This window comes from Neopelma chrysocephalum, unplaced genomic scaffold, assembly GCF_003984885.1.
Source record: "Neopelma chrysocephalum unplaced genomic scaffold, ASM398488v2 Primary Assembly neopelma1_155, whole genome shotgun sequence".
Taxonomy (NCBI): Eukaryota; Metazoa; Chordata; class Aves; order Passeriformes; family Pipridae; genus Neopelma; species Neopelma chrysocephalum.
In genome coordinates, this window is record NW_020897817.1 from 424,996 (window position 1) to 452,726 (window position 27,731).

At 51.8% G+C, this 27,731-nt stretch overlaps 1 protein-coding gene across 1 annotated transcript in view; it reads left to right on the forward strand.

Annotated features, from left to right (window-relative positions):
* GRIK3 (glutamate ionotropic receptor kainate type subunit 3) overlaps window positions 1–19,446 on the forward strand; it is an 84,673-nt gene extending 65,227 nt beyond the window's left edge. Inside the window, exons 11-16 of the mRNA XM_027701323.1 lie at window positions 5,214–5,437; window positions 9,352–9,470; window positions 11,277–11,494; window positions 16,605–16,827; window positions 17,052–17,302; window positions 18,222–19,446. Coding sequence (XP_027557124.1) covers window positions 5,214–5,437; window positions 9,352–9,470; window positions 11,277–11,494; window positions 16,605–16,827; window positions 17,052–17,302; window positions 18,222–18,416 — 1,230 coding nt within the window. The 3' untranslated portion in view covers window positions 18,417–19,446. The remainder of the gene's footprint in view (window positions 1–5,213; window positions 5,438–9,351; window positions 9,471–11,276; window positions 11,495–16,604; window positions 16,828–17,051; window positions 17,303–18,221) is intronic.
* The last annotated feature ends 8,285 nt before the right edge of the window (window positions 19,447–27,731 follow it).

The following is a 27,731-nucleotide window of genomic DNA, read 5'->3' on the forward strand; positions in this document are numbered from 1 at the left end:
AGTGTCTCCTTCTCATAAACCAATGGGGATCATTCAGGTGGGAAAATAAAGCAGGTAGGATGTTGTGAGTTCCAAACAGCCAGGCCAGGATTAAAGTCTGTGCTGAAGACCCACTTAACTCAGGAGATGCTGGGATGCAGGTGGGCTGAGCTGGGGTGGGCTGTGCAGAGCAGGGGGTCCTCCTGGGGTGCAATGAGAGACTAAAATGGTGATTGTTGTTGCTCAGAGAGCCTGGCAGCCCTGGGAGTGGCAGACTCTGCATGCCAGGAATAGCCTGATGCGAGGCTGAAACCTGGAGAAGATGGGCAGGGAGGGGGCATCAGGTCCCTTGGGATGGCCCTGGCTGGGCTGAGAGAGGCACCCGAGAGGAGCTGGGCAGGGGCAGCCTGGGGGGTGACAAGAGCAGTGTCTGAGGGGTGGGTGCCATCACCCAGGGGGTAAATCAGGCCCCCAGAGGGTAAATCAGGCCCATGCAGGAGGTGTTTACCCAGTGAGGGCTCTGGGCTGGCGCAGTCACGCATCCCCCCCTCCCCTCTGCTCTCTGATCCAGACATGCCTGGCCACAGGCAGGGATGCCTTGGGCTATGATCCTTTGTAAAATCCCTGCGTTTCTAGTCTGGCCTTAAGCACAAACAGGAAAAGCAACAGCAATCAGAGCAGGCACAGCACGACCCTGTCAGCCAGGTGCCTTGTGCAGCTGAACACAACAGCCCTGCCCTGCTGCCTTTCATCTGCTGCTCATCCTCAGCAGAAAAAAAATCCCTGTTTTGAGGGAGTTCAGCCTATTCCCTGGAGAACTAACCTCTCCCCTCACCAGTCTGCTGCTTATTGTCACCTCTCTGGCCATTCCTGCAGAGGTGCCTTCATCAGAAGGGCCGTGAGAGCTGAACTCGAGTATTCAGGAAGGTCTGGGGCACCCAGGTGATGCAGAGAAGCTCCCAAGCCCTTTATCCATAACAAACAGGGAACTTGATGACTGCCAAACCCCCTCCTTTCAGCAGCAGTGAACTGCTATTGATGTTTATTCATAGAAATTATTACTGATACAAGCAAAGCTCCACTGCACACCGCGGCCCATCCGCTCTGATTTATAAATTCCAGTTGTCTGGCAAAGCAATGCCTGCAAATCTTCCCCATTGTTTGTGGGCAGGATCCCATAAAACCAGCAGAATGAGTTGTTCCGGACATTTTGCACAAACTTGTTCACAAATAAAACTTGTCTTCTGCTGAAACGGTGCACATCAAATTGCCATTCAACCTGAGACTTCAGGTGGGAATAAAACAGGTATGGAAAATGCCAGGGTCTCTAATGGAAATCCCTGCCAATGGTAACTGCAGAGGAGATGTAATATCCATCCTTAGGGACGATTCCTGATGGTTGATTTAACACTTTCACAAGAAGTGGATGTTTATTGACAGCAGATTCTGGCAGAAATACACATTGCAGCACTCTGCCAGCCCCCCATTAACGCTCCTGCACTGAGGGAGGTTCATCTCAAGTGAACTGAGGCTTTGTCTGGAAGCCACAAAGCCAGGAATAGGGAAAAAGAATTTCACTGGATGAAGTGCCCTCCACCTCTTGTTTAGACACTGCAGGACCTCAGCATTAGGGAGGGGATGGAAATAAGCCAGAGCAGTTTCTCCTTTTGTGCTGAGATCTGGGTGGATTCATAACTGGGTCCTATTCAGGGATCAGGTGATGGAAGCACTGAAGTGGATGTTGGGATCCCAAGTTCTCTGCATGTCTCTGCAGGTGTCCCTGGACCTGCCTGCCCCTCCTTGGCTGGTTCATGTGCCAGGAATCCCTAGGATAGGACTTGTCTCTCACAGCATGGCCATTCTCACTGGGGCCTTTCAGCTTCACATCCCTCAGGTACAATTAATGGCAGTTCCAGCTCTGAAGAACTTCCTTAAAGTGAAGATTACAAGAGCCCAACCAGGACTTCATGGCTCTCATCCCTCCTCTTCAGCTCACAGCAAGGTTTTTCCTGCTGACAGCTGTTCTTAATTCACCACTGATATTGAATAAATTCAATGACAAAAATTACGTCTAAATGAGGACTGAGATTGCCAGAGCAGCCGCTAAGAGCCGGAGTCAGACAGTTAACACCAACCCTGCTTCCCTGGAGCATCACTGCTCCCAGGGAGTGTTCCCCTGTCCCTGGGCAGGCTCAGGGCTCCCACAGAGCACTCTCACCCCTGCCCCAGCAGCAGCCCCTCACCTCTGAGCCACGGGCTGCACAACAGTCCAGCCCCTCATCCCCAGAGCTGCAGGGAAGGGATCAGGGAGATGCAGGCGTGAGCCCCAGGCCACGGGCACAGGGAGCAGGAGCAGGGCACGGCAGCCAAGCCAGCAGAGCAGGGAGGGGACAGGGATGGAACCCAGCACAGAAGGCCCAGCAGTGGCAGTGGCAAGAGGGACCAAGGGAGGACGGTGTGGGTGCTGCCAGACAGACACCTGGATAACAACTAAAGCAGTAAAACACACACTGTTTCTGTCTCTCAGGCAACACACACATGATTAGTTTATGTAAATACCTAATGCAGGTTGGCAAAATAAGCACAGAGGCAGCTTATTTTCTTGGATAAATATTTGCCTGGGTGCTCACGCTGCTGGGCTCTGCCATGACCAGCCACCACCCATGGCCCAGCTCCGGCCAAGGTCAGGCACTGCAGGATTCCCACACTGACCACGGCTGGGCAAGAGCTCTTCTGACCCACAGGCCACATCTCCCTGATAGCTGAGAACCTGGAGATAAGGCTTGGCATTTTCTGATAAAGCCAAATACCTCTGCAGCGGATGAGATCGTCCCTGTGCTGAACGCCCGGTGAACCCGCAGCCCTTCCAGCCAAGTGAAAATGCTCTAACTGGGGGAATGAGGAGATCCAAACCCTTCGAGGTGTGCTGGAGAAGTGTCTGCATTTGGTGTGTAGCTGCCTTGGCAAAATTCATCTTTTTGGCCTCAATTCAGCAGAACACTTAAGAACATGTACAGCGCCTGGAAGGCGAGCAAGCTCCAGGAGAAGAGAGGCAGGGGCTTAAGTGGTTTTGCTGGACAAGGGCCTTTAAGCCACTGGCACTTGCTCTAATTCCTCATTTTCAATAAAATCCACCTGACTGTGCAACAGCACAAGAGTCAGGGCTGAGTGAAGGAAGCAGCCAGAGCCTGGTAATTGACTGCCCGGTTTGGAACGTCAGAGCACGACAAATCAAAGCTTCATCCTTGGTGGGTTTGATTTAGATCCTCTCCGTCAGCAAACCTTTAATTAGAGGCCACCTTCAGAAAGATCTGCATTGATAGAAAGGATATGGAACTGCAGCCCTGCACTGCCTCTAATTGCTCAGGACACACCCCAGCCCGGGCTCCCAAATCCAGGCTCCGTCCTGCCCGTGTGTGACATTCCCTGCAAGGACACGGGCTGGGAGCACATCCCAGGAGCTGATGGAATGACACAGTAAAATTTTATTTCTGCACTAAAAGCAGTTGGATCCCTGGGTGTCCATGCAGATTTCTCTCTCTCTCCATTTTCCGTGGCAAAGCACAAACTCCAGGCTGTTCTTTGCTCACTGTACCATTGTGACAAATTTGGCTGAGGATCCCTCAGCTCTCCCTTGGCCAGCGAGCTCTGGCCACAGAACTGCTCGTTCGTCCCCTCCTTCAGGAAAACTCGGAGCCAAATCCTTCAGCATCTCCTTCGCTTTTCCCTGGTGAGTCAGGACACCCACACAGAAGTGATGGAGGAGGGAAAACGCTGCATTTCTTTTGCATTTCTGCCTTGTGACTGTGGGGAGCACCAAGCCAAAATTCCCAGGTGTGCTGTGAGGTTGGGGGAGCAGCTCCAAACCTGCCAGGATGGTCCCAAGGATCCAGAACGTTCCCAGCTCAGGCTGAGCAGCCACCACTGCCTGTCCACTTCCAAACTCCCGTCCTTCAGCTTCCACCCATGTCTCCACAACCACAGGTGGCACAGCAGGCTCACTTGGAAAATATTGTTCCCATTTTCCCCAAGTTTTGACAAGTGCCAGGGACTGAAATGGGCTGTTTCTGCACCAAGCTGGTTTAAAAACATATTTCCATTTGGAAAGTGAGAAGGAAAGAGAACCAACCAGGGCGCAGCTGGAGAACCATGTTAGAACAAAATACATCCCTTGTTACAGAATTCCTGAAGCTCTTCTGTTCAGGCCCTCTGAGGCTGCACTCGTTCGGGAGGGGATCCCTTTCACACACTCACACACACACACACAGCTCCTGTAGAGACTCTTCTTAGAGTAAAAGGCCCAGATTCCTCTATTTAAAAATATTCCACTGACTGTCATCACAGGTTTGGAAGGGCCAAACGAGACCATTAACCTGAGCTTCCCCCCCAGCACAGCCCAGGGATCTGCTCCAGTTCCCACAGTGAACCCCCAGTTCCTGCTGGAGCAAAGCATGTTCCAGCTAATATTGATTTAAACTTTGGGAGTAATGACAAATCCACTCCATCTCTAGGTAATTATCACTCATGGGTAATGTAGAATTTTAATTTTCAGAACCAGATGTTAAATAAATCTCGCACGAGCTCCTGGCATGGGGGGAGGTTCTGCTCAACTTGAGAGCTGTAATTTATGTGCCTGCGTTTCCTCGGAAGTCCACAATCCCAAAGAGTGGTTTGCAAAGCCCAAGCATGGCGGGTGACATTGAGAAAGCCTTGGCTTTCTTGTGGCTTTTTTAAGAACCTGGGTGAATATTCAGTGAGAGGAATGAGCACAGCTCTGAACCAACAGGGTGTATGTGGTCACTCGCTGAATTAGCACAGAAATCAGTAAAGCAGCACGAAAGGAAGGACAACAGCAACATCCCACCCCTGCCACGGCGGGTTCACACACAGCTGCTCTCTGCTTAGGGTGAGGGGCAGCACAGCGAGGGTCACTGACATTTGTAACACCACAAAATCGAATTTTTCTGAGCAGTTTAGCAGAGCTGCAGAGGCTGTCACACCTCCCTTTGGCTGCACTGTTTCACAGCACAAATCAGACACCCCACAGCTGTATTTCACAGCACACACGTCCCCAAGTGCAACAGGAGGGGGAACCCCAAGGCTGCACCTGGGGCACTTTTTGGCCCATTTCTGCTGTGTGAGGGCTGTGGGTGTCTCTGAGGAGATGGAAACACCTTGGCTTCTAACTCCTCCTTTCCTTCTCGCCCTGTCCCCTCCCTGTGTGCTGCCCACAGAAAGCTGACCTGGCCGTGGCTCCTCTCACCATCACCCACGTGCGGGAGAAAGCCATCGACTTCTCCAAGCCCTTCATGACCCTGGGGGTCAGCATCCTGTACAGGAAACCCAACGGGACCAACCCCAGCGTGTTCTCCTTCCTCAACCCCCTCTCCCCCGACATCTGGATGTACATCCTGCTCGCCTACCTGGGGGTCAGCTGTGTGCTCTTTGTCATAGCCAGGTAAGGGGATGCACCAAACCCATGTCACCACTGGGATCCCCTCAGGGGCTGCTTGCTTTCACATGCTGCCAGTAGGAAAGAATTTCAAAATGCACTTTCTTTCATGATTTTGGAAATTTTGCTGCCTTTCCATCTCATCAGCCCCTCCCTGGTATGTCAAGGGTAATTTTCCTGCTCTGTGTTGTTCTCCATTCACGTCCTGTCCAGTCACTGCTCACTCCCCTCCCCAGCCTCTCCTGGCTCCTGGACACAGTTCCCATCTCCCACACCCTCCTGGCTCCTGCACACAGAGTTCCATCTCCTACACCCTCCTGGCTCCTGCACACAGAGCTCCATCTCCCACCCCATTTGCTGCTCCTGGCTCTGATCCCTCCAGCAGCAAAGCTCCCGCAAACCCTCCCGGATATCAAAAGAATGGAGGAGCCATCGCCACAGATCTGACAATGTGTCTGTTTACAGCATTAATATGCATCTAATTAGCATGTTTAAATCCTCTATATTTAAAATCGGAATTTGCATATATTTGCATGTGTTGTTAATTCCACAGAGCCTTTGATGAGGCACAGTCCAGGGATGCTCCCAATCCGTGACCCCACCTTTCCAAACCAGAACAAGGCACTCACCCCTCCTGGGGCAGCCACCCTCCCCAGGCACACACAGCCCTCCATGGAATATTGTGCATAAACACCACATCCAGGGAAGGTTCCTCAGCCCAGCCTGCAGTCAGACACTCATCTCTCCCTATTGATACCAGTGGGGCCTTCAGGACCCTCCCACCACCAGCTGAAACCCCTGGGAAGACCGTGGGGGCTCCAGTGGGGCAGGGTGAGGCCCTCAGTGGCTCTGCTTTGTGCCAGAGAGAACCAGATGTTCTCAGCAAGAAGAGATTCTCATCTGGGAAAACGGACCCAAGGCAATCAGGAGCAGGAGAAATCCTGGGCTGAGTGGCAGGAAGCCCCTGGCTGTGTGTGCCTGGGCAGGGCACAGCTGGGTGGGCTCTGCTCCCACAGCACTGCTGCCCTCGGTGCCACCCAGCACCAGGCTGCCCGTGCAGCCTGCAGGGGCAATTCAAACACAGTTTTATATTCATGAGCTTATTTTTCCCAACTCATAATGGCCAGACCCAGCCCAAACTGCCCAGACCCCGCTTTCAAAGCGTGTTCAATGTGCAAACTGTATCTGCACACAAAATACTGCAGCAAATACTGAGGAAAGGCTGAAGGAGATGCTGGGACAGGCCCTGATGAGGCACAAACAGGGACATCCAGATGCTCTGTCTGAGCACAGTGGCTCTGCCCAGCCTTGGCTCTCTGCCGGTGCTGAGGGGTGAAAACCTGGAGAACTATGGGTTTTTTCCTCTGGTTTTGTTCTGAAATGAGCCTCAGCATCTCCCTGCATCACATCAACTGCGATAAAATACTACAATTTTTCTCTATCAGGCCATTTTTGGCTGAAATCCATAAAATATTGCGATTACTGTTTATTTTTCACATGTTTTGTTCCTGACATTTCTTCTGTCATCTCGTTCTTTCAAAGAACACCAAGTATTCAGGGTAATTAAGGTTCTGCAGGAATGATCTTTTAACACATAGAGATGGAAAGCAAGAGATTTCACGGGGAAAATATTTACTGCGTTCAGAAGTAATGGAAACAATATCTGCCTTTGACCCCAGCAAGGCCTCTGGAATTCAATTCTCAGAAGAAAACCGCAGTCAAAACAGCAAAGCCTTAATTCAAAGCCATGAGTCTCGGGAACCAGGCACTAGAGTCCTCTGCTCCTGCCACAGCCATTGGTCAATGCCACTTAAAACCGACTCAGGGACTATTTAGAGGCAGGCAAAGGATGGATTTGATCCATTTCTCCTTTTAATCAGCCTTTCAGTCCTTTATTGATGGAGCCCTTGCTCCCAGCCCCCAGCCCTCCAGAGCCTCAGCACTCCCTGTTCCCAAGGCTGGGGAGGGGGACGTGTCTGTGACCCTCGGGGTGGGCTGTGCCCTGACCTGCCCCCTGTCCTCAGGCTCCCACAGCCTCTGAGTGACACCAACCCCCTTGGGTTCATTATCCATCCTCATTGCATCGAGTCACCCACAGGAAATTTCTCTGGAGACGCAATTTAGACTCAAAAGTATTTTGCATCAGAACTTTAAAACTTCTTTGAAATGCCTCCATTTCCCTGCCAAAAAAAAGGCCAAAAGAGACAGGGAAACGATCATAGTTTTTGATGGAACATTCCTCTGAGCCCAGTGGGCACCTGCAGGCGAGGGAATCCATCCATGGAGCATCCTGAGCTCCCCACGGATTGTGGCTCCGGCTGCACGGGGTCAGTGAGCTCCTCTCCCTCCTCCCTTCGTTACCTCTTGCTTCCACTAATGGTTTCACAGCTCAGGCTGTGGCTGCTCTGCAGATTTCTGAATATTTCTCTGTCATTTGAGCAGCACCAGTAGGTTTTTGCTCAGAGACCTTGAAGTTCTCCAGCGTGTCATCTTGCCAGGCTCATTGATCTCACCCATTCCCTTTCTGTTTCATAGTGTTTCATTGGCAGCCCAAGGAAGTCTAAATCTAATTCCTGAATTCTGGCTTTATCCGACAGAAAGGGTTGAGGTGCCATCCTTTATCCACCTCTGGTGTGATTTATAGCCAGTTACAAGGAATAAGCAGCATGTAAAGCTGGGTCTGAGTTCAGCCTGGTTCTCGTTTCCTTGCTGATCTCCTCTGATTTAAAAAGCAGAGGTGGGTGGGCAGCAAGGACAGCCCAGTCACCTCCTGAATGAACAAGCAGGATTTGTCTGGGTGAGCAGAACCTCTGGTTCCACAGCCCCAACCCAGGGCAGGGAACAGCCCCGCTGCAGGAGCTGAGATAACCCAGAGCAGAGGGGAGGCTGCTGAACTGCACATGGCACGTGGAAAACAGGAGCAGAGAGTGGGACAGCTGAGCCCAGGGTGACCCTTTCCAAAGGCACGAGCAGAGCCTGGTCCATCCCCCGGGATGGTCCATCCCACAGACCCTCCCGTGCCTGGCCCTGCTCCACACCCACGAGTGCCAGGGGCAGGTTTTGGTGCCAGCAGGGACCTGGCACAGAGCTGGGGCCCTTCTCCAAAACCACATCCAGCTCTGTGAGGGCACCCCTGGAATTGAGCCACAAACTCTCTCCTTGGGTGGTGGCGCATCTGGCAGAGAATTGCAGAGGGAAACATCTCCTGACACAGGCTGTGGGCTGGGCTCTGAGGAGGGGCTGTTGTGAATCTCCAGGGATTCCAGAAGGAAGCGGAGATGATAATTAATGCCTGGTTCAAAAGCAATTATACCAATTATGTTTTTAATTTAATCTCTGCAAAATTTGGGACTCTCAGAAAATGTAAATAAACAGCTCTAAAAATATTAACGTCTCTCCTGTTGAGCATCCTCCCCAGATCCTGGCTAAACGAGCTCATTCCCAGCAGTGCTTTCCTGCCAATCCTGGGTAGGATTTGCAGAGATGTTCACAGGAAATTGTCTCATTTTTGCTCAAGAACTGCAGGGCCATCCACGGAAATACATCCCTGCAGGGAATAAGTTTCTCCCACCACCTGCTACAGGGCCAAGAGTCACAGCAATCCACGGGGAACCTCCACCACATTCCACTGTTCTGCTGGTGCCCTGACTGGGCAGAATTCCTGCCTGTCAGGACGTTGGACAGTTCTGCTTCTCACAAACCTGAATCCCACTCCAGTTCCCACATGCACTGCTGGGAGAATCCCTGAAACACCATTTGTCCCAGACACCCCTGCAGAGCCAGAATCTCTCACAGGCCTCCTGCCAGGGGGGTCAGCAGCCCCTGCCCAGCAGCACCAGAGCCACTGAGGCCCTTTTCCTCCTGCTCCTTCAGGATCCTGTCCCACCACACCCCGACTAACCCTCTCTCCCTGTGCCCAGGTTCAGCCCCTATGAGTGGTACGATGCCCATCCCTGCAACCCGGGCTCGGACATCGTGGAGAACAACTTCACCCTCCTCAACAGCTTCTGGTTTGGGATGGGAGCACTGATGCAGCAAGGTAGGGCAGCACCCGAGGTCCCCTGCCCAGCACCCACCTGCCAGTGTGGCTTTTTTAATCTAAAATCTGGCTTGTTTGCAACCTCTGAGCACCCACCACCACGGCCCGAGGGGGAACCCTGCCTTCATCCCTCAGCTGCCTCATTCACCCAACTCAGCCACATCCCACAGATCTGTGAATTCCTATTTCTGTTGATTCAAACCCTTTGTTCCATTTCAGGATCTCTGCCCTGGCTCGCTCTGCTCTAAATCAACTTTCCCAGCAGACAGGGTGTCTTGCCCTCTGCTCTGTCCCCATTTTTCCCCTGCCCTGGTCATTCTGAGCAGTGTGAAGTGGCCTGAAGCTCCTGGTGAGGAGCTCCCTGGCAGCCACTGCGTGAGGGGACTGGTTTCAGTGTCCCTGGTGTGAGACACTCCCACAACAGGGCCTTGGGAATGGGATATGGATGGGATTACACTCGTGTGCACGCACGGAATAGAGCAAAGGGAATACAGAGAGAGGGAATGAATAGAGTAAATCTGTTCAGAAGGCAGCAGGGGGGGAGCTTGGGAGCAGCTCTGAATAAGGAACGAAATTCAGCTGTGATCTAATTGCAGAAAATCCAGGAATAGAAATAAGTGGAAATGTCAAACATTTGTCACACTTTAATTTACCGTGTACCAGGAGTTATGCCCAGAGAGCAAAAGCAGCACAGCACCGGCTCGGAGCAGGCACAGAGCTCCTGCCTGTAACAGAGATTCCTCCTGGATCTCGGCTGCCCTCGTGGACTGTGACAGTTCCCAGCAAGATGGTTTAGCAGGATGAATCATCCCCTTATCAGATGCTGATAAATGAAAAGAGCTGTATTCTTTTTAACTCAATTCTGCATCTAAGAAGAAAAATATTTCAAAGCCAGGCTGATGTCACAGCATCCAATGCATCAAAGGGCAGGAGATGGAACGGAGAAGGAGCAGGATCTTGAGGAGAACCAAAGTATCCTCAGTATCCAGGGCTCCTCCTCTTCCTGGTGCCTCCTTGCTGCACTCAGATGGGAGCAAAGCTACACCCCAAGCTCTGCTTTGATGCCACACTGCCTAAAATTGCTTTGCAAAGCCCAATCTTTGTTGCACGTTCCAGGCTGATAAATCCTCTGAGCGCAGCTGTTTCAAACCCAAAGCTCTTGCCTGGCTTTAAAAGGTGTTTGGGGCGATTACAAAAATAGCACAACCCATTTAGCCCTTCATGTCTGCTCAATAAAAGTCATTCCAGACCCACCACACCTTTTATGCTGTAACATCTCCTGCTTCCCCACTTCTAACTGGCATTCAAAGCCCTGGACCCTGATAGTTCCTTTCTCTGGCTGTTTGATTTTTTTTCAAACCTTGTGTATTTGAACACACTCCCCAGAGTGAGCCCTTTGAAAATAATCCATATAAAGGCAAAGCACTTTTTAAATGGCAGAACAAAACACTCATAAAAGTTCATAAATAGCTTGCTATTTAAATCTCATAAAAGCAGCCCAGTTAATTACTTCAGTTTGGATGTTTCCTGTAAATTGGGCACTGTACCCAAGGTCAGCAATCAAGGGAGAGGGTTTTTCTGCAAATGCTACAAAAACCCCACTGATGTCCTCGCATGCAAGATGTCTGGGTAATCTGCCTCAAAACCAGTTGGCTTTAATTGCGTAGCTGTTACAGTTTTGACAGTGAAACTTAATCCTACATATATATATATATATATATATGTATGTATATAATGTATATATGTATGTATAAAACGGGTCCTTTCCTTCTGTTTCCTCCCTGCCCTTCCCCTGTCCCACCCCAGGCTCGGAGCTGATGCCCAAGGCCCTGTCTACACGGATCATTGGTGGCATATGGTGGTTCTTCACCCTAATTATCATCTCGTCCTACACGGCCAACCTTGCTGCCTTCCTGACGGTGGAGAGGATGGAGTCCCCCATCGACTCTGCAGATGACTTGGCAAAGCAGACAAAAATAGAGTACGGAGCAGTGAAGGATGGAGCCACCATGACCTTCTTCAAGGTGAGACCAGGCAGAGGCTTTTCTGCCTTCCAGGCAGGGATGCAACACGCTGAGGCCAACGGGAGCGAGAACAAAGAGCCAAAGGCACAAAGCCTCCCAGGCCACCACTGCTGCTCCTCACACGAGGGTTCCTTCAGTCTCACATCTCGTGCAGGCTGACAGTGCAGCCTCCCTGAGTCCCACCAAGGCCAAACCCTCCCTCCCTGTCGCCAACTGAGGTCACAGTTAGAAAAAGGCACTGATTTTACAGCTTTGGAGGCTGTGTCCAACATTGGCTCAGACACCCTCAAACAAAGCTCGTGCCAGGCGCAACGGGACGGGTGGAGCTTGTACTAAAGCCCTACAGAAAAATCTTACACTCCCTAAAGCATCTTCCCAATCTCCACATCTGATGCATCCAGCTCCTTCCCTGCCTCTGCCACCACAGACCCAGCCAGCCCTCAGGGACAGAGGAGCACCAATGAAACCTGCAGCTGGACAGATGTTGCAAAGTGCCCTCCCTGACCAGTATTTTTTACAGCTGAAATGTCTTTCTTGTCCTTCAGTTGTTCATATCAATGCAGTCCAGTTTTATTAACCTCTGAGATCCAGGGCAAGGTAACACCACCAGTACATCACAATTAAATTGCATTAATTTCTTCTATTTAAAGCCTAATTAAATTCAGAAGTCAGTCAGATTCCACTGTTGCCTCAAAAACGGAAAGAAACTGAGAGGTGTAAAAACCTTTAAAACCACTGCTGGCCTGTAAAAACCCACTTAAAACAAGAGAGAGAATAAAGGGATAGAAACAAGGGGTGATTAAGGAATTATCACCCTGGCAAGGCAAGAGGAGCATGGGCAGATTCCAGCCCTTGGCTCAGGAATGAGACTGGCTCGGGCACACCTCCACTGGGAAACACTCCTTCCCCTCCATCCCCCTAAATGCGGAAGGAAATATGTGACAAGCACAGCCCAGAGTTTCCCAGGCAGGTTGGCCCTGGTGCTGCAGGGTTTGAGCAGGCACAGGGTGCCACAGCTCCAGGAGGCTCCGCAGGACTCAGCAGAGGAACCCGATGTGCTGGGTTTTAACAACAAAGAACCTCCCTCTCCCACAACTTCTCTGGGCTCTGACCCGGCTGAGGAGCCACTGCCCTTCCTGAATCTCCATCAGCAGAGGTTGGTAAAGAACCACGGGGAGTTTGGTTTGTCCTTTAATGAATTCAGTTGCTACTGAGGGCCCATTTGCCTCCTGCCATGGAGTTGGTCCATGGCTTCTGTCTGTGGCACGGGCCAGATGCACAGTGGTACCTTCCAGAGCCATATAAACCTGGAAGAGCCAGCAGGGAAAGACAGGCTGTAACTGTGTGCTTTAACTGCGCTTTCCAAGACGAGTTTTATACGGGAATAAAAGGAAACTGTCTCTTTTAACAATCATCAGGACATAGCACGTTTATTGCTTCATATCATTATCCATCAGAATCGTACTTCAGGCTTCTAACGGCCCTGGCAGGGTTTATTGATGCAGTGTATTTTCCTTTTCCTGTTTTATTATCGCTGTTGTATGGAGATGAATTCTCAGGGATGTCCCCTCTGACATTACTGGAGCAGTGGCAGCACCCGTGTGGGACGCTCTGCTCGCTTGTCCTTCATGTCCAGAGGGGCACAGGAGAGCCAGGATTTCTCCCACCCCCAGGACGGTCTCTGTCAGTGCCTGGGCTATTCCCACAGCCGTGGTGGCAGTGCCACCTCCTCGGGGACAGCTGTCACACAGCACAAAGCTCCGGGGGACGAGCACCGGGAGCCGGCTGAGGATCCACATCCCCTGGGATGGTGGCACTGGAGGAACAGCAAAGGGGCTTCCCTGCCCTTCCTCTGCTGAAGGGGGGCACCCCAGACACAACCCCACTGGCTCCTGTGCAGTCCTGGCTCCTGGAGAACCCCTGGGGATGGAGCAGCTCCAAGCACACGGGCACACCCGGCCACGGCAGGCGGGAAGCACAAGTTTCACCGACCGTATTGGCAGATTTTGACTTCATGAAAAGAACTTTTGAGAAGATATTTATTCCCTGGCAATGCAGATTGAGTTACAGGAATAAACACGGATCAATTAATTTGGGAATAGCATCTAGAGTTCATCATAACTCGTGCCAGAAATCCTTCCCATCCCACAGAGGATGCTGCTGCTCCGAACCAACGACGGGTCTCACGTGCAGCCCAGAACCCGGGGGTGTGTGTGTACACAGACACTTGTATGTGCTCAATCCTCAAGAGTGAGAGTATCTCCAGTGGGTGAAAATCAATTTATTTTTTCATACAGGCTGGAATTGAAAATCTTAAGCCTGATAGTTCCTTTCTTGCCAATTTGGCTGATAAAAAAGCGTGTATGTCTTGGCAGGGTGCCTCGCGGGGGCTCCTCTGAACGATTGCATTAATTGCTGTGGGTGACTGGCCCTGCAGCTCTGGTTATTGAAGGTGGCTCCTGAGCTGTGACTCTGAAGAAAGGAGTCGGAGGCGTCTGCGATTGCTGTGTTCGGAGGGGCTGGTGCTGGGCTCTCACACACACATCTCATTTAGCACCAGCCCGGGCTGATTGGGATGCAGGGCACAGCAGGGCAGATCCTGGTGTTATTTATCCCCAACAAATCGAGGAGAGCTCTGCTGGCAGCAAGGAGAGGTGTGAGCAGGATGTGACACAGCCAGGCCCTGTGTCCGGAGCTCTGTCCCGGCTGTTCCTCAGGCAGGAGGGAGCAGTGACCAGCAGTGACCAGCAGTGACCAGCAGTGACCAGCAGCTCCATCCTCGTGGCCAGTCCTGACCCAGGGCAGCCCCAGCTGGAGGGGTGCTCGGCCCTGGGGATGCTCAGAGCTGGACTCAAAGTAGCTGGACTCTTCTTGGAGCAATCTGGGCTCTTCCTGGCGTTCCCAAACACAATGAAGTCCTTTCAAGCTGGTCAGGAGCGGTGATTTAAGAGGAGAAGAGAAAAGTGGTTTTTCTCTTCCACAGAGCCCTGTCTCATATAATTTCAGTTGCCTGAAGAGCTCCAGTGCCTCATGCAAGTCCCATTTGCTTCACTAAATGCAGCCTATTGATTTTTTGCCCGTTTATTTTGCTCTATGCTCTAAACTGGGAGAACACTGATGTTAAGAGCTCTGTGTCAACACCTAAGGAGCATTAAATGCAAGAAGAGAAGGTGGGAAAAGGAGAGCCAGGAAACCCAGAGGCCTCTGATTTGAACTATATAAATGTTAAACAAGTCCTTATCAGCCAGCCAAGCACCAGATTCATTTCAATTACCCATTGTAACGCACAGATATTTAATAATCCTTTTGGAGGCTGCATTTCTTGCTGCTCTTTGAGGTTTGATAGATGCCACAAATCTACCTTACAGGCACCGGTCCAGATTTTCAAGTGAGGGAGATTATCCTGCCTCTTGAATGAAGTTTGCTCTGATACCTCCTCTGCTGCACATTCATCAAGTGGATTATAATGAGCACGAGCTGTAATGGAGGAGAAATGAGCCCGCGGGCATTTTGGAGAGGAGAAGGAGCCCACGGGGTTAAAGGCAGAGGAACGGCCTTTGCTTGGACTGCACTGCACCCCCTGAGCTTTTGTTTAACTTTTGCTAAACTTGCTGGAAAAAAGGAAGTGGCTGGGCAAGGCATTTGGAATACAAAGAATTACAAGGGACTTTCAGATAATTCACTGTGAATTACAGTGGGTTTATCAGAAGAACTTATGCTGGCACATTTTGGGTGATAGTGACAAAATGAGGGGAAGCTGTGGCAGCAGCAGTTGGGCTGGACTGGGGCTCCATCTCCTGCTTCCTCACGGAAGGACAGAGACCTGCAGGGAGAACAGCGACGGCTGAAGTCGCAGCGTCTGAGTCGCTGTGGCTGCTGAGAGATCACCCTTGTCCAGGGCACAGCACAGGGACTTCCCAGCCCTCCAGCTCCAGCCTCCACCAGGAGTGTGGCAGAGGAGCAGCTCTGGCTGACTAAGCTGCCTCTGATGAAATGAGAAGGCAAAAAGAGGTGCAGGAAAACCAAGGAACTGGGCAGAAAAGCAGAACGGTGCATGAAGGAGGAGGCAGCAGCAGAACACGGCTTTGACATCCAGGTGCTGTTCCTGGGGGAACAGAGAGGATCTGAGGGAGCTGCACCGGGACAGCAAAGGGGCACAGCCAGAGGGCACTGCTCTGCCTGCCCAGGGAATCTGCCAAAACTAAAGCCAGCTCTGACCAGCAGCTGGGCCAGTGGAAGGTGTCCCTGCCCATGGGGGTGGAACTGGATGAGTTTCTCCCAACCCAAACCATTCTGGGATTCTATGACTTCTGTGACAAGTGGCAGAGACAACTCAGAAGGTGCTCGTAGATAAATGGTACATTTCAAATGTTATGGCAAGATGTAAAATAACCATATTTCTTCTCACCCAACACATTTTGTAGAAGAAAAAAACAACATTCACATGAATAGCAAGCTAGAAAACATATTCCCCCCTTTGCAACAGAATGTCTGCTGATAGTGAAAGAATATCCATGTTTATTTTTAGCCTTAAGACAATCTTGAGTATCTCTATGCCTCTGTTTACGTGGATATGTTAAATCTGTTTGGCAGTTGCACATATCTCAGAGGAGACATATTTCCTTGCCATGCTTGAGGAAAGACAAAAATATCATAGAATGTGTGTGGCAGAGAAAACCATGTCCTCTGAAACCCCCTCTGTTCCCTCAGTGTGCAGAAACGTTAAAGGGTAAACAAATCCTTTTCAGGACACTAACACATTTCAGCAGAGCTGCTGCTGGCCTGGGACACGGGGAGGGGCTGCAGGGTCTTGCTGCACTTGGCTGAAGCCAGGAAAGGGTTCAGTTCCACCCAAGGACCTGAAGCACCTGCACAGCAGAACATGTGCTGGGACCTTTGTCTCCTGTTATGACAACATGAAACCAAACAGCGTTGGGCAGTAAAAGCACAGAGGTATTTGAGACAAGGTCAGATTGGTGATGGCTCCGCTCTGTGACCCGTTCTTAACTGCTGTTATTGTTGTTATTATTATTTACTGAAAAGATACCAGGTTTCAGCAAATTGAAGATTCATTCTTATTTTGGGGGGGGCGGGGGTATCATTTTTCCAGAAATCCAAAATCTCCACGTTTGAAAAGATGTGGGCTTTCATGAGCAGCAAACCCACGGCGCTGGTCAAGAACAACGAGGAGGGGATCCAGCGGACCCTGACGGCCGACTACGCCCTGCTGATGGAGTCCACCACCATCGAGTACATCACCCAGAGGAACTGCAACCTCACCCAGATCGGGGGGCTCATCGACACCAAAGGCTACGGCATTGGCACGCCCATGGGTGAGTGACAGTGGGGGCTCTGCAGGGACCCCGAGGGGGCTGGTTCCCACCAGCACAATGATTAATGGGATCCACTCCCCACAGCAAAGTTCCAAATACCAAAGTTTACACTGTCTGCCTGCTGAAGAGAGGTCTGAGCTCCCTGCTTAACACAGACACCTTCCCTATTCGGTGGGATTTTGGTCCCACCTTCCCCCTGTGTGTCATGGTGTTCCCCTCCCCAGGGTCACCGTACAGGGACAAGATCACCATTGCCATCCTCCAGCTCCAGGAGGAGGACAAGCTCCACGTCATGAAGGAGAAGTGGTGGCGGGGGAATGGCTGCCCTGAGGACGAGAACAAGGAGGCCAGTGCTCTGGGCATCCAGAACATCGGGGGGATCTTCATCGTGCTGGCAGCAGGCCTGGTGCTCTCCGTCTTCGTGGCCATGGTGGAGTTCATCTACAAGCTGCGCAAAACGGCGGAGCGAGAGCAGGTACTGCCTGTGTCCCCCTGCACCCCCTGAGCACGGCACCCCCTTCACACCCCGAGCCCAGGGACAGGCAGGGAGGGGGCAGAGATCCAGCTCTGCCAAGCCACCATCCCCTGAGGCTCATTGATCTGTCCCTCCCATGGCCATGTCTGCCCTGAACACGGTCATCTGCTGCTGCAGCAGCCAGGCCAGCAAACACTGGCAGGGCAGTTCTGAGCAAGCTGACACCTAAGTCACGAAAATACCAACAGAGGTCTCTGGGAAGGACCTTCCTGAGGTGTTACATCCACTCACCACCATCACATGCAATCCTGTTGCATTCCAGGCATAACATACATGTGTCTTCTTCCCACTCCCATTCAAAGAGCCCCAAGGAATAAGTCAGGGCCCACCAGGAAGCCTCACACTGTCTTATCAACTCTTCACCAGCCTCACAGACCCAACCACCCTGCCCACAGCAGCTGATCAGTGCTCAGGAAACAACAGAACTGCTTTTATGTTCTTCCCTCTTCCTCGGGTGCAGTAAGTGGAGTGTGCAGTTGTGTGCACGACCAGAAATCAAAGTGAGCTGCCCTCGTGATGGACCAGACAGAGGAGGGAAAGCTGCCCACCAGCAGGCCCAGCAGGATCTGACGGCCCTCTGAGTGCCAGCACAGGGGGAGTCAGACCCTGGCCAGCCCCCCACAGGGATCACAGGGCACTGGAACTCCAGCAGCCGCCTCCAGCTCTGCCTTTGTGCAGGACTGAACGCGCCAAAGGGACCGGCCCTGCCAAGGGAGAGGGGTCAGCCAGGTGCCCATCCCTGCCAAGGGAGGGGGGTCAGCCAGGTGCCCGCACATCCCTGCAGTCCCAAAGCAGCCCAGCCCTCGTGCTCACCCTGCAGAGCCCCGCGGGACTGACCCGTGTTTGTCCCTGTCCCCAGCGCTCCTTCTGCAGCGCCGTGGCCGACGAGATCCGCCTGTCCCTGACCTGCCAGCGCCGAGTCAAGCACAAGCCCCAGCCCCCCGTGCTGGTGAAGACGGACGCCGTGATCAACATGCACACCTTCAACGACCGCCGGCTGCCCGGCAAGGACAACATGAGCTGCAGCACCGGCCTGGCACCCGTGTTCCCCTAGGGAACGGGCACGGGGAGGGGGCGGGAGGGAAGGAACTGTGGCAGGCGAGGCTGGACGCACTCTTAACTAGGGAAGAGAGGATTAAAAAACCAGAAAAAAAAAAAAAAGAAAAAAAAAAAGCCTGGTTTGTTCATTTCAAGAACGAGGCCTTTGCAACCCAGCTGCATCCACCACCACAGAGGAGCCACAGCTTCCAAGCACGGACAGCAACGTGGGTCTTGGGGCGTTTTGGTTTTGTTACTTTTCGTTTCTGGGGTTTTTTTTAAAGCTTCAATCCTCCAGGCCTCATGGAATCCAACCACCACCCAGGAGTCTGATGTTTACACACTGGAAACACGAGGAGGTGAAGCAGAATGGAGTCAACCTGCCCCGGAGCGGGTGAGGAGGAGCCCCGAGCGCGGCTCCCGCAGCACGGCAATAAATAGGAACACTTGGTCAGGAATGAGCACCTGTTCCACACCGACACTCACAGCACATTTTGGATACACTGTCTGGGAAAGGGAGAGGCACCTGGGAAGCACTGGGATGGCCAAGGCTGTGCCTGCTCTTGAAGCAGCTCGTGGTGGCCCCTCACCCCGCGGCTGTCCTGGCTGTGGCCATCCAGGGCTGGATATCCACGTGGGAGAAGGCAACACACGTTCCCCAGGTCAGCTGGGGAAGGAGAGCTGTCTGGAAGGGGTGACTGAGCCTGAACAGAGCCGAATTCCTGGCCAGGGAATACTGCATCTTGGAGTGACACCACCCACACGCCCTGTGCCGAGCTCCAGGCCGAGCCCAGGGTGACCCCGTGATCTCCAGCTCCTCCTCTGCTCTTCCCACGGAGCTCAGTCTCTCCACAGCAAGCGCAGGAAGCAGCTGAGCCCACGGGCTCTGGCAGTGGTGGGAGCAGAGCTGCTTCTGAGAGCTGAAAGCACCCATTTCCAAGGAACTCAGCAGTGCTGAGCCACAGCTCCAGCCCGGGAGGGGACTGTGGGGCTGGTTCAGGACTGAACGCTCTCCACGGCATCATGGACCTGAAGGAGGAGTCCCTGGGATGAGCAGCAATGCCAGTGCCAAGCCTGATGCCCTCCTGCCCCTCGGGCAGCCTCTCCATGGGATTTAAGCAAACACACACTAAAATGTTTTTAGAAAATCTTCCATGAACTGTCTTCTTATTTTCAGGTTGCTCGACCCAGAAGGTTGGTCCTGCAGATGAATTTAGGCAGAATTACCAAAGACCCCTCTGCTGACCTAAAGTAACACTCAAGTGAACATCCCTCAGCTCCTGGGGGCCTGTGGGGGCCAGCAGGATTCACTCACAAAGTTAAACAAATGGAAATGTCTCTGCCCCTGGTAACCCAGAACGTCACACGGTGATGCAAAGGTGCTTAAGAGCTGTGATTGAAACACTGCTGGTGTGGAAAACATGAACCTCTTCCCCTGCACAGGCCAGGGGGACCTGCAGGACCCCAGTTGTGTGGAGGGCAGGCAGGGCAGGGGTGGAGCAGCCAGTGCCCAGCTCTGTGACCCTATCTGCCCTCCCCGAGCCCTGTTCCGGAGAGTTTACCCTCGCCCAGAGGAACAAACCTGTTTGTAGCTGATTTGGGATTGTTCCCCACCTGTTCCTCAGTGGGGAAGGTTGTCTGGAGCTGAGCAGAATTAGCAAATTAGCTCGAGGGGGGAGAGCTGCTCCCCCGCCCCAGCACGGTTTGTCCTTGTTTTGCTTTTTCCGTGATGTAAAGAAGCAACAGAGTGACCCCAAACAAAACCAGGTGATTTGTCATACTGTGACTCAAGTAAAGATATGCAAAGAATTCAACATTCATTTTCACCTTTTCACAAAAACCATGAAAAATTGGGGGTGAAAGCTGCCAAGGCCAAGGCAGTGAGCACCAGATTCCCAATAGTTTGCTGACCACTTACCTAGAGCAGAGGGCAGACTGAGCTGTGGGGCAGCTTCCCAAGGCTAATGACACACTTTCTGTATTCCTTTGCAAATCCTAGGCTTGGCAGAGGAGTAGATTTCATGTTTTCCTCACAGAGTCCTAAGCTCTTAGAGAGAGATTTTTACAATTAAAGGAGAGATTAAAACAAAGCCTGAAACTGGCTTTAAATGTCCAGAGAGTAAAACAGCATTCATTTTGCTTCTTGGTAGATTTTTTTTTTAAATAAATAAATATTGTTAATACCACAAACCCCATTTATTCCTCTTTGACACCAGCCTGATTTGATTTGACTCACAGTTGTCCCAGTGACAGGTGAGCATCTGGAATTACTGGTGTCACTGCCAGCCAGACCAAACTCTGCAGATTAACCTTTTCCTTCCCCCCCTACAGCCCTAAATCAGCACGAACAGCAGCCAAATTCCTGCATCTGCATCACGGTTTTATGTTGAAATGTTGATCACTAAACCATTTGACGTGCACTGCCAAGGGAACGTTGTGCATCACCCAGGACAAGGCAGGGGAGCTGCCAGGCCCCACAGCCCTTCCCCAAACCCTGCTCACTGTGACCTGAGGGGACAGGGGGGCCTCAGCTCTCCCAGGAGGGGTCACTGAGCCCGGAGCCTCTCCCGTCCTCCCCCTGTGCTCCTCGTCCCAGAGCCCAAAGCCATGTGTGTTAATCCCAGAGGAGAATGTGTTGGGAGACTCGGGAAGGGACAGACCCAAGGACAAAGCCTCAAAGCCTTCTGCTGGTCTGTGACCCGGCTGGGACTGGCCATGACTCACATCTCACAACTCAGCTGACTTCCAACGCTGTTTAACTCAGATCCTTCCTTCACTTGGGCAGAGGGACTGGAAAAGTGAGAAGGAAATACAGAAAAATACAGAAATCCAGGAGGAAATACAGAGAAAGCAGGTTTGGGCTATTGAACTGTATCTGAACTGTTGTCACCTTGGCTCACCCTCCCCTTATCACTTGCTTTTTCCCTCCAGCTCTCCCGTGAGACAGAGCAGGGACAGCAGCAGCTTTCCTGGGGTGGATTTTCTGTTGGAGTCAAGCAATGCCGAGGGGACAGGCCCACAGAGAGACAGAATATGCAAAGGGGCACCAGCTCCATCTCTGGGCACCCACTGCCCCCCCTCAGAGGGGCTGCTGGGAGCAGGTTCGGGCAGGTGCCAGCACAGGGGGCTCTCGAGAGGCCCCAGCAAAGGGACCCCGTGGATCCCAGTGGCTGTCACCCCGTGCTCACCCCAGGGTCCCCAGCACAGTCTGTCCCTGGAGGTGCTCAGGGTTGGCAGGGCAGGAGCGTTCCCAGGCATTGGCACCTGCTCTGTACCTGACTTTGACATGTTTCTCAAAAAAAAGACAAAAAAATAAAAATAATAATTAAAAAAAACACAACAAGAAGAGTGGGAAAAAGGAAAAAATAGTCTCCGTGACATTCAGGGGATTTTCCTTTGTGGACATGCAGAATTTCTATGAATATAGTTTTTTGTAAACATTTTGTAACAATTTTGGTTTCATAGTAACTGTGTTACTTGCTGATCATTCTAGGCTGATGTAAATACAATTTCCAAAAAATAAAAAAAAAAAGAAAAAATTCTGATTATTTTCCTTTTTAAGACACTGTGATATATCAAAGTGCACAGTTTGCTGTATGAAGTAATATGGTTTTAAATTTTAAATAAATAATTTCTAGAAAATAATGAAGTTTGTGCCTGTTTATGCTCAACACCTCCCTTCTTGTTCAAATTTTATCCCTAAACGCAGTGTTTAATGACACCCCCAATTTTATCAGCCATAAAAGCCAGTGATGATAAAAGCAATTCCCAACTGAACCCAAAAGCTGGGAATTGCTGCTGGTGCTGCTCACCAAGGGGGTTGGGGCACAGTTGGAGTGGTGACAACAGGCTGAGGCACAACCCACGGGGAGAGAGGGGAGAGACAACGAGGCTCGGATGGCACAGCTCCCCCTGCCCTCGCACACCTACAATGGTTTGATATCAGACGGGTGACTAAGCCCAGATATTCCATAAAGAGCCATCCCCAGGAGCTCCCTCCCCCCTTGCTTTGCCTGGAGCTGCCTGAGCTTTTCATCCCCAGCGGTGCCGGAGCCCCGACGGTGACGCCGGGTCCATAAAATCTCTGTTTACCTCTTCCTGCCATGTAAGTCAAAAATCTTATTAGCCCGATAAAAGCTGAGGGCACCCTAAAGGCCAACGTTTATTAGTCTGAAATCTTTATGACTCTGATTTCTTCCACGAGGAACGGAGGGAACGCCTGTGGTTTCTGGGCTGGGAGCTGGAGCTGTGCCCTTCCAGCTGGGAGAACAAACCCAGGGCAGAGGCACAGCCCGGGGGCGGCTCTGGGCACAGCCCACCCTGCACACGGAGACAGAAAGACAATTCCTTCCCACCTTCATTATTTTCAAGGGTCACCCTCAAAAATCTCTCTCATCTCTATTCACTCGAGCCCCCGGAAAACCGCAGCTTTGAGGCTCCCGCCGAGGGGGGACCAGCAGAGCCCAGCCCAGCCTCACTTCTGTGCTCTGAACCCTGATCAACATGCAGGGAACACGGCGAAAAGAAGAAGGGAAAAAGGGAAAAGCGACGGATGCCTTTGCAAGGCTTCTTCTGCATCACTTATCACGAGAGACCTGCTCTGGGAACAAAGCCCCTTCCCACGTGCCGAGGGAATGGCTGCTCCCGGCTGCCCAGGACAGCAGGGGCAGGACGGGGCTGACCCTGCCTGACAAACCCCCGGCTGCGCCAGGAACACCAGGAATTGTCAACATAAATCGTTATCAGCACTAACGCCAGGCAGCAATTAACCTTGTCAGTCAGCAGCTCACCCTTTACTGACTGTGACCCACCGCCTCGGAGCTGCCAATCACCTGCGAATGAATAATTAATGAGACAACAGATTCCGCTCACGAAACAGCAGTTGGGTTCCCTTTGAGCATCAATTAATCCCTCTGGGCTAAAGAGGGAGAAAGTCAGGAAACGGCGAGAGGCGTCTGCCCGTTCTCCCACCTCCCGGTTCCATCCAGGCACCCTCGGACATTTTAGATTTCCAGCTCAGCAGAGAACAATTTTTAGCATGGATTTCATCCAGCAGAATCCCATCTCAAAGCAGTAATTGTGCATCTGCGAGCAGGTGTTTTCCTGACCCTGGGTGTCAGAGGCAGGGACACACCACGGCCCCTCCGTGCACTGCTGCTCCTGCCAGTGCCAGCTCCTTCCTCCTCCCACACCAAACCACATCTCTCTGGAATTTCTGCACCCGATATTCTCTGCCAGAAACTGAAATATCCAACCAGCCACGGAACTGCAGTTGTACATTAATGTTGTGCTTCTAACTGGAAAAAGCAGGGCCTGTGGCTCAGAGAGCTGAAAACTGAAAGATGTTGTCCTGCACAGAGGGGAAGGGAAGGGGAGCAGAGCAGGAGCCTGGTCCATCAGCAGAGGGGTCACAGCAGCACCAGGACAGCACAGGCTGCACTGGGAACACCTCGGGGATGTGACAGGGACAGGCTCTGTGTGGGCTCTGCACACCCCCCCAGCACCAGCAGCTGTGGACACGTGGCCCTGGCTTCCCTCAGCACCTCCAGATATTAAGAGAATTAAAAAAATTAGAAGTGCATTATCCTGCCTCAAACTGCCTCAACTAAGAACCCCCCTCCTGTTGCACCCTCCGTGGTGCCTGAGACAGGCTCAGAGGGAGACAGGGAGCACACAGGGAGGGTCTTCAGAACACAGCAGATGGGTGAGGACCAGAGCAGGATCAGGCCCCAGCACCAGAGCGAGCTGGAGGCTCACAGGGACATTTCAGAGCTGAGAGCACCAAGCAATTTGCAGGGGCAGCCGGGGTGCTGACACCTTTTATTTTAAGTAGTGTGGATGGTGCTATTTAGCACACTTTGAGCGCCACTGAAAGCATCAGCTTAGTAAACAAGAACTCTTCTGGCAGCGGTGAAATAACATATGGGCCCTGGATATAATGTGCCTGGAAATGGTTGTCATAAATTAGCAAAGGGACTGTGACACAGGTAACACCTCCCAGACAAGAGACTGCACACGCTGAGAGGAGAAGCAGGGCTGGAGAGGCAGCTCTTTGTGGGCATGAAAGGGGGGCAGGAGGAACCAGAGCACCATCCCCAGCAGAAGGGAAAAGGGCACCATTAGAGCAGGAAAGGGGGCACGTGGCAGAGCACAGAGTGAGAGAATCACTGCAGAAAAGACCAAAACTGTGCTGCAGAAAGATTTCAGGCACAGACCATCCCACCCTCTCAGGTGTTTTACCCTTCAGCACTAGCTGGCTTATTTTCATCCTCCCCTGCTGCCCAGAATCTCTCTCCCTGTTTTCCACACATGCTGTGTACTCACATAATGGCTTTTTTTCCATTAATGTGTTTATCCTGCTCCCCATGCTTTGCTGGATGCCCCATTCGCTGTTTCCTTACAGCAAAGTGTCTGCAGCACCTCCACAGCAGGTTCTGCTCGGGGAAATCCAGGCTGGTGCTGACACTGTGTCACTGGGGGTGTTGTTAACCCCGGGGATCAGCACCATTTTTACAATTCCCACAGGACAGCACAAGGAATGGCAGTTCCCAGGGCCCCAGAGCCTGCAGCCCACCCCACCCCACCTCTGGGGGGGGTGGCTCCATGGGAACACTCGCCTGTCCTCTCTCAGGACCCAAACCAGGCATTCCCTGAGCCAGGAAAAAGCCAAATGCTTTCATTTGAGCAAAAGAGAACAGTTTGGGGCTGGAGACGTTGTGGAATGAGTTTTATTACAAGTATTTCAGAAATGCTGCTCTCCCTTTCTGTGGCCTTGCTAAAACAGCTCGGAGAGACATAATTAAAGTGTTAAAGAAGCATCTGTCATTATTAAAACAAAGTTGCTCTGCAATTTTACTATTTCACTGCAGTTTCATTATCTCATGCAAATGAGCTGCTCTTCCCCTCTGCGGCGGGGCTGGAGGGAAGGAGCCCCAGAGAGGGAATTTATTACCAGTTCTCACTCTTGAGATTATCAATTGCAAATGAAGGAGCATAAATACATCTTCTTTAGCTGCTTATGCCACATTAAGGAATGTGCTCCAAGCTAATGGCTTTGCCACTTTTGTCTGCTCAGACGGGAGCAGAGTGTGGGGACACACACACACAGAGGCTGGAGTCACTGGGGTTACACAGAAGGTTGTTCCTACAAGGCTAATCCCAATCCATCCTGCAGATCACGCAGCCACAATAAGGGACACAATTGGGATAGTTTGTCTTTTAGCAGGAATTCTGGTCCCTGATGATCTGCCACCCAATCCCCCACCCATGGGTGGTTGCCCAGGGACCCTGAGCTCCAACAGGGTGCCCTGGTCCCCAGCACCACTGTGGGGTCCCCTCCACAGGCACAGATCCCCACCAACGGTGGAGTCACAGTTTCCTCAGAGCATTTCCAGCAGAGAGAAGTGGTGGCTGTGGTGTGCAGAGCAGAGCTGGCAGGCAGCACACAGCCATCCATCAGGAGTGGGTAATTGATGCTATCGAGGGCCAGTTTATTCCAATCAATGCAGCACATCGGCATTCAGCACAGCCTGCTCCCCTGCCAGAGGGGGAGAAAATGTTATTATCTGCACAAACCCCTAATTCCAACAAATTCGATTACCCAGGCAAATGAAAATAACGCAAACAAAACTGTCTGAGACTCTGAGGGCTGAGCTGTGGGTGGGTGGGTGCAGTTTTCCTTTCCAAGAGGATTTTCAGGGCACGCCGTGGGTGCACTGGGTTTAGAGGCAGTTTGGACAGAGCAGCCTTTGGCACCTGCTCAAACAAACCCAACTCCACGATTATCCCAAAGACTGTGCTCCAAATGTTCCCTAGAGGACCCGGCCCCTCCAGACCGGCTGCACGAGGCTTTTCCTCTCCCTCTGACCCCCTCCAGGCTCAGCTGCAAAGACAGGGCTGTTCAGCGGGTCCCAGTGCTCCAACGGGGACTTAAAGAACTATTGAAATGACCACGAATGTTAAATATCAGGTTTGAAAACCTTTTGAGTTTGTTCCCACTCCCTCGAGGGCCCTGTAAACAAATCTGCAATCCTGAATGTTTTCCATGGCAGTGTGACTGAGGTGGCTGCTGCAGAGCAGTCCCAGAAATAAAGCTGGAATTTTTATTGCCTTGAAAATCGAGGCCTGATGAGACAGTCTGGGCCAGCTCACCGATGGACAAAGTCCAGGTGACTTCTGTAGAAAAGGACAAGAACCGAAATTTCAATTTTCACACCCAAGCAAGCTGTCAGGGCACTCCTGTGAAATGAGCTCCCGAGCAGGGATGATGGATGGAGTAAACAACAGAGCTGGGTGGAAAGGGCAATGTTCTTGCTTTGGGGGGAATCGTTTTCATCACAAAGCCTCCAAAGAAAATTTAACAACAATCTCAAATTGTTTAGATTTCCTCCAAATGCAGCAGTCAGAGAAATGCCCCTTTCCCTGGCAGGGCCATGGGGCCCATCAGACCCACAGCTCAGCCTCTCACAGAATCCCCCGCCCCAAAAAGACCCAGATCCCACAGGAAGCTCTGGAGCAGCATTCCTGCCAGCCAGCCAGGGCTCAGCCACTGCCCTGCACAGCCAGACCTGCCCTTGGGCTGTCCTGCACCCTCCTTCCATCTCCCCAGGCCCCACTGCTGCAATCCCAACCATCCCAACCATCCCGGATCATCTGGAAATGCCAGTTTGTGTCACACACTGAGACATGCACAGAGTCCCTCCTGGGCTGGTGGCAGAGCTCTAATGAGCCCATCAATAAACCAGAGCAGCTGCTCCAAAAGAATTCAGCTGTTCCAAGATGGAAAAGTCCATTAAGTTTATTGCACGAAATGCTGGACATGGTTTAGACAGAGGATCACTGCCAGATTACATAAATTACCAAACACCTGCCAAATGAAGGAAGTGGAGGCAGGACAGGGCGTTTCAAACTGTCATTACCACCAGGGGGAAGATCCATTTATCTTGTGTTGCTACCAAGAAGCAACAAGTTTGATGACATTCGTGGAGCCAGTGCTGCTATTCCATGGCTGGGTTAGAAGAACAGAGCTTTGGGGGGAGAAGGGCTGGGCTAAAGGCTTCTTAAAAGATCACCCACGTGGGCAGAGAGAGCTCAGAGAGCAGCCTCACAGGGACCACAACCCTCAAAATGTTCAGAGAAAAATAGGGAAATTGGAGTTAATTTGCCATATGACATGAAAATATATGAAAATATATGGAGTAAAGCAGGACTAGAAAATCAACTTACAGTTACCACACACCACAGGGATACCAGTTAATTTCTGAGGACTTTGGTACATGGGAAGTTTGAAATGGGATGAGTAACAAGCCACACAATGTTAAATGTTCTCAAG